Below are 12154 nucleotides of genomic sequence, written 5' to 3'. Positions count from 1 at the left end.
AAGGCTGCTCGAAGGCTGATTACGAGAAACCCTTGGCAAAGGATGCAAAGACTTCTTTACTTATGTAAACTCTAGAAGGAAGGGGATAGATTAGACTGGTCCACTCGATATCGATGGTTCGACTGTTGATGATCCTGCTCAGATAGCTGACAATCTGAATGAGTATTTTGCATCTACATTCACACGAGGAGTTATTAGGGGAGGAAAATGCCAGAAGTTTATCAAACTGTAATATGGTGCTAGAATGAGTACAGAGAAGGGCAACAAGATTGGTGAGAGGAACAAAGGGGTTCTCTTACCATGAGAGGCTTAAATTCTGTAAGCTGCAGCATCTGGAGACTAGGCACTTGTGAGGTGATCTGATTTAGGTGATCAGAATTGAGCCTGCTCAAACCTTGAATGTTTTGAGCAGGCTCAATGCTGATGGGATACTTCTACTTGCTGAGATTAAGAACCTGAGGGGGCATAGATTCAAATTGAGGAAAGACAGTTGTAGAATAGATGTACAGAAGTGTGCCTTTAGCTAGCACAGTGGTTTTCAACCTTTTTTTAATAATGGCACCCTAAGTAATTTATTTTGTCTTGCGGCACTCCTACTCAATTTTCTGCCTGTTAGATTCGATTCTCTCTCTGTATATATATATATATATATATATATATATATAATATTAAAAAATATATGTTATGTGATAGTTATTACAATAATATAATTATAAAAATTACATTTCATAATAAAAATTATATATATACAGTATATAATTTTATTCTTTATATAGAGGTACTCAGTAAACATCAATTATAGATTGCCATAAAGTTAAAAAAGATATTGTACACCTTTTTATAATGAAATAAACACATCAATTTAAAAAACAATAATTTTAAGTAACTTAAACCCAAATTCCATGGCACCCCTGGAATGTTGTTGCGGCACCCCAGTTGAAAACCACTGAGCTAGCGGGTAGTTGATTGCTGGAACAGACTTCCATCTGTAGTTGTGGAAGTTGATAGCTTAAATAAATTTAAGGCTGAACTTGACAAATATTTGGAGTGACTGGATGGGTGAAATGGGAAGGTTTTTTTTTTTTTTTTTGCTGATGCTCTATAAGCTTGCTTTCTTGCATTATATGCTTCAACTAATGCTAACACTAATTATAACATAATTAACTGTCTAATAATATAACACAACTTATTGTCTTTTTCAGCTGTCTCGACAACACATGAAAATATATTTGTAAAAAAAGTTGGTATCTATAAATTTTTTTCAATAATGACTGTAAAGATCATTTTCTGAGGTTAACAATGTTGGTGAGAAAATTAATTATTTATTAAACCATGTGAAAGAAAAATGTTGCACCTGCAGTTAAGAGACCTCCTAGGCAACGTTACTTATTTAAGCAGTAAAATTTGTTAATGCATATGATAAAAAAAAAAAAAAAAATCCCAAGTTCAACACATATCCAAAAGAAAAAAACATGTTCAGTTTTCATATGCCCTCTCCCAGCTTGAATGAGAAAATTTATTATGAAAATAAGGTATAATATTAGAAGTGGCAATTATGATGCAGGGAAAGCTAAAAAAAAAACCCTCCCCAAATCATTTGGCCATATTCTCTAATAATTTGTCTAATCCTTCCTTAAATTTATTCAAACTACTCACTTCAACAAAACCATATGGAAGTTTTTCCAACAATCAACTGCTTTCTATTTCAAAGCAAATTTTCATACTTCCTGCCAGTATCCTTTTTAAAACTTATGTGCAGCACCCAAAAAAAGAGTAAGGATGATATCTGCATTTAATTTACTCAATCCATTTAAAGGCTTAAACACTTCATTCAGAATTCCTTACAGGTGCCTAACTTTCAAATGCTGAAATTTACAGTATCTGGAAACTTGGCACCTGTGAGTTATCAGGCACCACAATTTCAACCTTAGAATAAAACTAAATTCTACTATATCATAATTAATCTTTAGCAGGTCCTTGGATTTACAGAAAAGCAGGAAAAATATTTATGCATCTATTCATGAAAAAATATTTATGAAACAGATTCATACTAATGAATAAATACAAATCTGATGACTTCGTTCCTCCTGTAAGGAACACATTACTATTCACCTTTCCTCCAATTGATTCTCTTGCTCTTCCCTGGATCTCCTGCCTCAGATTCCAGACCAACATTCTCCCCTCCTGGAGCTCACCCCATGATGACTGATGGATAGTCTTTGACAAACCATGGACTACTGATGTCCAGGTTGGAATTCTTGTGCAGATGCTTGGCTATATGCTTACAATGGGATATCTTCTGTGGACTCTTTTAGAAACCTTACCATACTGTATCTGTCCTAGCAATTTCTTGGGCATCCACAATGTTTCTCCTTAGTTCCCCAAATACCCCTGCACTATCTTCAACTCTTCTTTTGTAAAATATGCCTTCAATCACCCTCTGGATTCCCTGCCTCATGACCCACATGCTAACTTCCATCTAATGCCACTCTCCCTGAAGCCACTTTCCTCTTCTGTTTATTGTGGACCTGAATTTTTCATCAGGGGAATTATCTTTTGCTGACCCTGGAATTCAGCTCATTGTGGGATTCATCTGCAGATCCTAGGCCACTTGCCTGGAATGACATTTCCTTTTCTACTGACACAATCTCCTCTCCCAGACAATGATCAAATCCCTATGTGGACCTTTATAGTAACTATATAACTCTGTATTTATCTTCCAACAGTTGCTTAGATACCTACAGAGACCATGCTTCTCCCTGGTTATCCAGTGACCTTCTAAACTATCTTCACATCTTCATGGGATACCTCACTTGCTCTCCACCAGATCCCCAGAAATCAGATGCTAACTTCCTTCCAGCACTGCTCTCATGCTCTTTATCTGGGGCATCTTTCCTCTAACATTTGCTACAGATCCTGACTTTATTAAGGTGAAGAGTGAATCTTCTTGCTGACCCTGGGCATTGCCCCAGGATGAGATCACTTGCAGACCCTTGCCTTCCCAAGGATGGAATCTATCTTGGCTGTCCTGTTCTATGTCAGACTCTTACCTTGTAGACCCCAGATTTATGCCTTTTCTTAATCTGGGGAAAATGGCCAAGGCTCAACCCGGACACCTTGGCCAATCTCTCCAGTGCCAAACTGATTGACAAGGCTCTTACCATGTACTCCCTCCTATTACATCTGAGCAAAATTCCAGGCATTTTTAATTCAAACTCACAGCTTTTTCTCAACTTTAAGTAAATCCTCAGCTCACCCATTCATCATTTGTACCAACACTCACAATATCACCATTCATTCCCTCTTTTAACAAACACTGTCAACTCAATATTCAAAATAATTTTTCACAATTTTAAATTTATGTGGTGCATTGCATATACTTGCAAAAAATATTTTGTGGAAAGAATTTAAGAGAAAACTATTATATGCAATACGATTATATTTAGTATTTTTTATGTGCAAATAAAATAAAACTTTGTAAGAGACTTCAGAAAATAACTTCATATGCTATGATTATAAACGTAGCACTTTGTTCTTCTTTTGTTTCTGATGGCTATGCTGTTCACATATCACTTATATATTTTTCATTATGCAGATTATAATATCTATCTTTTATAAAACCAATTTAAAAATTAGATGAATTAAAAGTTAAGCAGTAACAAAAATTAAGTGTTGATATTGCTGCTCTCTCACCATAATTTGAGATTAATAAGATTTCTTAACTAAATGTATTGCATACTGAAGATCAACTATATTACCACTGCACAAACTAAGCATGCTTGGGTTTCAAGAAGGCCCACATATGTCGATGAACATCATCAGGTCTTTCCATCTGTATCCAGTGGCTACCTCCTTCAATAATCCTAACATTTATATTGTCCACATATTTTGCACAGCCAGTTGCCAATTGACTAGTCAAAGCTACATCTTTATCTCCCCAGATAACCAGAGTGGGTACCTTAACATGACACATTTTGTCTTTTCTCTGGATAAAATTTTCTTTTTTGTGCCGAAAATTTGCTCGATAATAGTTCACAGGGGGAGTAAAGGAACCAGAACGTGAAAAGATATATTTATAGGCTTCAATATCCATGTCATTGCAACAATTGCCGTTTTTCTGGAACACCCGGTTGAATATTTCAAAGTCACTGGAACGTAGATAAAATTCTGGAAGGTATGGAAGTTGAAAAAAAAATATATACCAGGATTTAAAAAACTGTTCCCAACTTGACTTCAGAACTTCTCCAAAATTAAACGGGTGTGGAGCATTTAAGATGATTAATTTCTGAATTGATTCTGGATACTGTGCTGCAAGATGCCACGCAATGACTCCTCCCCAGTCATGTGCAACAACAACAGCACTTTCCCTACCCAAATTATTAATAACACTTTTCATATCTACGATGAGCAATTCAATCACATAATTCTCAGTACCAGCCGGTTTATCGGAATCTCCATATCCGCGCATGTCTACCGCTACCACCCAATAATCTTTACTGAACTCTTTCAATTGGTATCTCCAAGAATACCAAAATTCCGGAAACCCATGAATAAGAAGCATCAAAGGCTTTGTTTCGTCCCCTGTCGTCACATAATGCAATTTTATATCTTTCACTGTTAAGAATTTGTGTTTCCCGAGAAGTGGATCTTGTAGGCAATCGGGGGGAGTTTCCCGATATTTCACAGAAAAAAATTTTCTTCCACGGCGTATGATGGAGAATATACTACTTATAATTACAACGCAGCCATAAAAAACTGACAGGAGCATATAAACGAAATTCTGCAAAGAAATCATCGCACAACTATAGCCGAAAATACCACAGATATATTTAGTGGATTAACTACTAATATAAGAGTTCACAATTACCATTACGGAAACTGCCACGTAAACTTAGTTGCCTTATTACTTGTATAGATACAACTTAGATTTGTACTCTGACGTATCACAAAGTATTGTGCGGTAACAGGTCCAAAGGGCTAAGGCGCTAAGTATTGTGCGGTAATAGGTCCTAATATGTTGATACGCTCGTATTACTTATGACATTTACATTACTAAGCATGTCAATCCCTAAGTGAATTAATGTTGCTATGCCAATAATAAATTAGGGTTAATTTCAGATTTGTTTTAGGCACCCTATTGAAGATTAGTGCTAATGGACAAGGTTGCACACTACAATGGAAGCCAAGGCCGCGAAATAAACACATAATCTTAGGTCACGTGATAAATATAAGCTTACGTTGCTGAGCTTTGTCGTACAAGTAAATAGTCAATATTCGTCATGGAGTTATAATTACAATTTTTGCATTTTTAAGATGATTGCTAACAACATTATTATTATTATTATTTGCCACATGGTACAAGGAAGCCTGAGGCTTATACTGCACCAGCCGAAAAAAAAATTCTGAATTACTCTGAAAGAGAGATAAATTTCCAACCTCATTATAGTTTCTGAAAAAACATAGTATTATTATTTTTTTTATTAGGTTTATTCTTTTAGCAGCAAGGAGATTAAAAAAAAAAAAAATTCTGAATTACTCTGAAAGAGAGATAAATTTCCAACCTCATTCTAGTTTCTGAAAAAAATAGTATTATTATTTTTTTTATTAGGTTTATTCTTTTAGCAGCAAGGAGATTAAAAAAAAAAAAAAAATCATAATCACCTTTACTACAATTCGGAGAACTACACAATAATAAATTACGTTTATTAGCTCCTGGTCAGGAGTTCCTACAATACAGAGAGGCAACAGATACAAACAGGCCGGCGGTTGCAGGTTTGTCCAGGAGGCATTGTGGACAAAAAAAAAAACTATTATATTTAGGCCACCCGAATAATCAAATTCATCTGCCGTGCTGTGTCTTATGTCTGTTAATTGCGTATGTTCTCTGGTCGATTAGTCTGTTTGCTGGACTTTTTTTTCCCAGTTTCTGGGAAAAAAAACTTGCTATCTACGCCTGAGACAGACTAACTCAGCCACGGAGTGAAAAAAAGCCCATTAAAGTTCCTCGCATCATCGACGGGATTCGAACCCAGGCCTTTTCCACCCGGCGTGGGGAGGATGGTGACGATACCACGGTGCTACAAGCGCAGATGAGGCATTGTGGACAAAGTGATGGGCCAGCATGGCCGTGTCGAGATGTACAATCTATACCAGTGGCCACCAAAGTGGGGTGCGCACACCCCTAGAGGTGCGCGAGATGATCCATGGGGTGATTTGGTAAGCAGAGCGAGCAATGCAATCCTTCCATTTGGATCAACGTACCTATGTGAGGTGACTTTCTCTGCAATGACTATTATTAAAACCACGTTTAGAAATAAACTTAACTTGGAACCAGATCTTCGGGTAGCTGTGTCCCAAAATATGAACCCAAGATACACAACAATAATGAAAAATATTCAAACACATTGTTCCCACTAAAAAATGCTGTTGATTTGATTTATTCCACTTTGTACTTTAATTTCAATTTCGCTTGTTTTGTATTTTTGCGTCGAATTGGACTGTGATTTTATATATGCGATTCTAGATATAATGCATGCCATGTAAATTATTTATAAATGAAATAAATAGTATTACATTACATTTACTACATTTGTTACATTAATGATTTCATATCAATTTGGGTTTGAACTTCAATTTAATTTTTTCTATTTTTTTTTTTTTTTTTTTGTGATCTTTTAAAATTATATGTGATTTTAGATGTAATGCCTTCCATGTAAATGATTTATAAATAAAAACATATAAACTTATATATTTAATTTTTATATTCCGGGATGCGCGTTACTCCTTTTAATTAAAATAAGGGTGCACGACCAAAAAAGTTTGGAGACCACTGATAGAGACTATACCACAGAGTAGTAAGATTACTGTTGTGATCTATACTGTATAGAAATATATTAAAAATGCTGAGCTTGCCTCGGAACAAGTAATGAAACAGTTATAGGAGCTTACAATAAAGTATAAAGAAACATACATTTAGAATATAATACAACTAATAGGAAGACAACAATTATTGACACAGGTAGTAAAGATTAAGTACATACAACTGGCGTAACTTGGGTAGTACTAAATTCTCGCGATGTGCACATAGCTAATGCAAAATCCGCAGTTCATGAATACATAAAGACCCGAGTTACCTTGTATGTGGAAGGTATGTTATCGCACAGACATCTAAACTGTAAAGTCAAGGTGAAAAAAGAGGAAAGCTGTAGCATTGTGGTTATATTTAGTTCTGTTGAGATCCCTTAGTATAGGTTCAGCCGTTTGTAAAAGGAAAGTTTTGTTTTGGGCTATTATGACAGGGTCTGAATTCAATCAGTTAATGGAAAGTGCTTTTAGATTAAACGGAGTCGGTTTAGTAGAGGGCCTAGTGTTGGTCTGGATCTTGCCGCTTTCCTAGGAATTTTCCAAGCTATCACTTCCCAAATTTCTGGGCAATCAAGGTCAGACTTTTACAGTTCAGCAAAGAAAGATAGGTTGTTGTACGAGATTGAAAGTGAAAAAAATCAAAGTAGTTTAGTCAGTCAACCAAGAAAGGATCGAAAAGAGATGGGTTCATAGCTGAACTTAAAGAAAATCCGTTTAAGAAACCAGTATTCAAGAGAAGAGATCTTTTTGAAATTTGCATTGGCCACACCGGCCCAAACAGGGAAAGCATAAAGAATTTTTGGCTTGATCATTTTGGAGAATTAAATTATAATATGGGCAGAAGGATATGTTGAAGGTTCTGTTTGGTTCAGCACTACTGCTGACAGGCATGGCTGTAGAGACAGCCAAAAAACTGAAGATCTTCTGGCAAATTCCCAGCTTACTGTTCTAAACAGGCCGAACAACCTTTCCGCCTTTTGTAATACCCTGTGGGAATCCACAATTGATGTCACCTTGGCTACGATTAATATATCAAACTTCATCGTGGGTTGGGCCGTCCAGGATTCCTGGCCCACCTCAGACTACACGGCCATAACATTTCAGATAACAAGATCCTTTGATAGAATTCCAACTCCAATATTCGCCCCTCAAAGGTATGCCATCTCCAGAGCAAAATGGGACATTTTCGCGGAGGAACTGCGCTCCTTAGCCCAGCAGCTGCAAGTTAATAACTACCATCCCACTGATCCTGTTGCCTACCAGAGAAAAGTCACAAATATAATTATAGAAGCTAGCAACTGCGCCATTCCTGGTGCTGTCCCGTGGTGGTGCCCAGAACTCCAGCGCCTCCGGCGGGAGGTCATCTTCAGAAGAAGAGCTTTCCAACGAGCGCGACGGTCCTGCCCAGCTGCAGAGGTAGAGGCTCTCCGCCAGCAATACAGAGAAACTAGAAATATATACACGGCTACTATCAGGAAACGCAAGCAAACATCATGGGAACAAATAGTTTCCACAACCGGAAACACCGATCCCTGGGGTGTAGTCTATAAAATCACAACCAACAAACTCACAAGAGGGGAGGTAATGACAGCAACAATAACCCCTCAAGGTAACATAACAACCTTATGGGACAGATCCATCAATAACATATTGGATACAATTATCCAACCAGCAATGGATCCTAGTACAGGTCAACAACAACAACTCTTCCAGCACAACAGTATATAAAGTCCAGAACATCATGAGCCGCCCTTCACTATTGAGGAGCTGCACATCGCAACTGATAGACTCCGCAGTAATAAATGTCCAGGACTGATAGACTCTGCAATAATAAATGACCTACTTGAACCAGAGATTATAAGGAAGACTGTGGAGCATTCCCCATACCTCATCCTCGACCTGTTCAATCACTGCCTGCAGACAGGAGTCTTCCCATCCGATTGGAAGAAAACTAACATATGCCTGATTCTGAAAAACCCAACCAAGCCTCCAGAAATCCTATCTTCTTATAGACCCGATTGCCTTGTTATCTGTGCTAAGCAAGCTTTTTGTATACCTACTACACAGTAGAATTACAGTACATTATAATGCAGCAAATTTATCCTCTACAAGTCAATATGGTTTCAAACAAGGATACTCTACAGTTGACGCACTCCAGAATATTGTTACAACTGCCACAAACTCCAATAGAAAATATTTCCTGATTATTTCCCTAGACTTTGCTGGGGCGTTCGACTCTCTCTGGTGGCCTAGCGTCCTCAGCCGACTAAGACGTGCCTGTCTTCCCGGAAACCTTTATAACACCATAAGAAGCTACTTCACAACCAGAGGAATAATTGTCAATGCACCATACTGCAGAGTCAAACGCCAAGCTTACAGGAGTGGCCCCCAGGGCTCGGTGCTGGGGCTACTCCTTTGGAATGTTGTACTTGATGACTTCCTCAACACTAACCTGAATGAAGTCATCACCCAGGCCTATGCAGATGATCTGATACTGGCAGTGTCTGCAGACTGCAGAGCGCAGCTAGAAAATTCTGCAAATCAGGCTCTCTTTATATCACAAAACTGGGCAAGGGATCATAATCTTCAAATCTCTTTAATGACGACTAATTCCATCTTACTGAAAGGGTCCCTCAGAAGACGTCCACAAATTAAGATAAACGAGACCACAATATGTTTCACTACTGAACTGAAATATCCAGGATTAATCCTGGACTCAGGACTTGCATTCCTTCCGCATTTCAAACACCTGCAGACAAGTTACGGAACTGTACTGCCTTGGTCGCCAGAGTTACGCGTCGGGATTGGGGCCTCAACCGCCGCATTCTCTCACTGTTCTACAAAGCAGTATTTCTACCAGCGATTACATACGCTGCAGGGATATGGTATCCGAGAGCAAAAATAGCAGTAAACAGAAAGAAGCTCGAAACTATTCAAAGATTTATCCTCCTCACCATTACCAGGGCCTGCCGTACTGTCAGCACCCATACCCTTCAGATGCTGGCAGGCGCCCTACCTTTGGACCTGGAGGTGATACGTTGCGGGCTCCTCTATCAACTATCAAAAGGCACATCGGTGACGTTTATGGACCACACCATTGATCCCACTAATAACTTGATTGCTGAAAAGGAGCGCCTTAGCCTCCATTTATAGCAGATATGGCACGATAGATGGGCTAACTCTACTAAAGGAGATATCACTAGGAAATTGATTCCATATATCAACAAGGTATATCCCACATCTCTTTCATGGTTTTCTCCCGGCCTGTACACAACTTTCATGCTAACAGGTCACGGATCCATCAGAGCCAAACTCTCAAGTCTTTGAATTAATGATGATCCCCTCTGCCATTGTGGAGAGCTGGAGAGTTGGTCTCACCTAATGTATCACTGCCCTTTGTAAGAGGACCTTCGGTGCATTCTGATTACCAGAATTAACTTCAATCCAAAACTCCAGGAGCATTACTTGTTGGATAGCGACAGAGAGTACAAGGCCTTTTCGCAATACTTCCAGGAGCTCTTCACAAGAAGAAGATCCCTACCGCTGGAACGAACATACACCTGATTAACTCGTCTTTGCCCAAATTCAAGCTGGACTGTCAACGACTACCATCGTTAATGGGATGGGACCTCTGCTCCATGAACGACAACACTGTTTTGGACCTTCCTGATTTAGACTCCTTACAAACTGTGATATTATGCAGCTCTGCTGAATCAATTTCAAGCTGGACTGTCATTGACTACCATCGTTATTGGGATGGGACCTCTGTTCCATGAATGACAACACTGTTTTGGACCTTCCTGATTTAGACTCTTTACAAATTGTGATATTATGCAGCTCTGCTGACCCAGTGACTAAATGCACAGACGCCCTGAAATTCCCCCCCCCCCAAGTCAGACTGCGGTGAACATACATCTCTAATTTTGACTTAACAAAAGGGACAAATCCGCGGTGAAACCCGTACTAGTGACACAGTCTAGTGATAACCACACACTTGACGACCAGACCTGAAAGCTTCGAACTCGTAGTGACAAGTATACATCGGGCAGGACACATTACGTACAGTCCCAAGTGTGACAGCCTTGCCAGACTCTGAAAAATAAGACAAGATGGAACGGGATCTTCGTCCCTGCTTTGACACTCCGAAGCCCAGCTCAGCTGCTGCCATTAAGCTTTCTGTGCCATGCTCCCATGCCTGGTTCTTTTTCTCCACCACCCAGGCAGGGGGGGGGGAGGTTACCTCTGTTCGCCTGCCACCTCGCCATCCCTCTTTTCCCTCTGGTGGGGCATGGGCCTGCTCCACTGATTTGGGGGTCATCTTCTCTATGGACCCCTTATCTCTGTCTTTTCCCCCAGCCTTCAGTCTCCCTCCCCCTTCTCTAACTTATAACCAGCGTCTGAACTATCTCTAAATTGCCTGAGCTTTACACCCAAAAACTTAATAACAACATCAGTTGCATAAGCAGTAATCCTTTTGGCTAACCTCTATCTGTAGCGCTTTTTTTTTTTAAAGGTCCTAGCCACTGAAATCTCGGGAAATTAGATGGCAGGACCTGCCAGAGTAAATAACTATAATATAGGTGTACCTGGTCTGCCTCCACGGGGCAGAGTGTGGACAACGTTGGAACTCATTAGAGGCCCAGCGGCTAAATGACCAAAGAAACAACGATACACGACACTACACATTTACAAAACCCATACACTTTTAAACCTCTAGCATTGACAGTGTTCTGTTCCACACCCACAATGTATACTAAGCGGAGATGGGGGGGGGGAACCCCTGGTGAAGATTTGAGGTAAAAGACGAATTCTTGGAAGGTGGTACAGATCAGCTCTTAAGTGCAGGTATCTGAGGGGCCATGATTTTAACATCTTCCGCATTAGACATTACATGCTTATGGGTTAGTAAAAAAGTTACAGGATTAAAGAGAACATAATTTCCAACAGTGTCCTGCCTTGAGGGATTCCAGATGAGCAAATCTCATGTAAGGATTTGTTTTTGAAGTTCGCTTTAAGGACGGTTTTTTTAAGGGTTGGCAAAGAGAATTAATAGATTACCATTGATGAGGTAAAACTGTTCAAGGAGAATCAGTAGAAAGAGAGCATGTTGAACCCGCATCGAACGCAGAACTGATGTCTGCGTAAATTATGTTGATTTGCTTTTAAGAATTAAAAGCCTTCAGAATTATTTGGTTTGTTGCGAGAAGGTTGGTCAATGTGGATCTTGCCGATAATTATGTAGTATTAGCATTAGTAGAGGCATATCATGCAAGAAAACAAACTTATATAG

At 39.1% G+C, this 12154-nt stretch overlaps 1 protein-coding gene across 1 annotated transcript; it reads right to left on the bottom strand.

The window, feature by feature from the left end:
- Positions 1–3700: 3700 nt before the first annotated feature.
- LOC150084350 (epoxide hydrolase 4-like) lies at positions 3701–4875 on the bottom strand. Its single transcript, XM_090375184.1, has one exon. The coding sequence runs from the start codon at positions 4793–4795 to the stop codon at positions 3770–3772; it is 1026 nt and encodes a 341-aa protein (XP_090231310.1). The 5' UTR covers positions 4796–4875; the 3' UTR covers positions 3701–3769.
- Positions 4876–12154: the final 7279 nt, after the last annotated feature.

The sequence above is a fragment of the Mastigoproctus giganteus genome, chromosome 6, assembly GCF_048544385.1.
Source record: "Mastigoproctus giganteus isolate SK-2022 chromosome 6, ASM4854438v1, whole genome shotgun sequence".
NCBI classification, from domain to species: domain Eukaryota; kingdom Metazoa; phylum Arthropoda; class Arachnida; order Uropygi; family Thelyphonidae; genus Mastigoproctus; species Mastigoproctus giganteus.
Note: the sequence above shows the minus strand (reverse complement) of the source record. Positions and strands in the feature narration are given on the sequence as shown.

Excerpts from the sequence above, each read along its gene's own strand:
- LOC150084350 (XM_090375184.1), bottom strand. The coding sequence starts at position 4,795 with ATGATTTCTTTGCAGAATTTCGTTTATATGCTCCTGTCAGTTTTTTAT.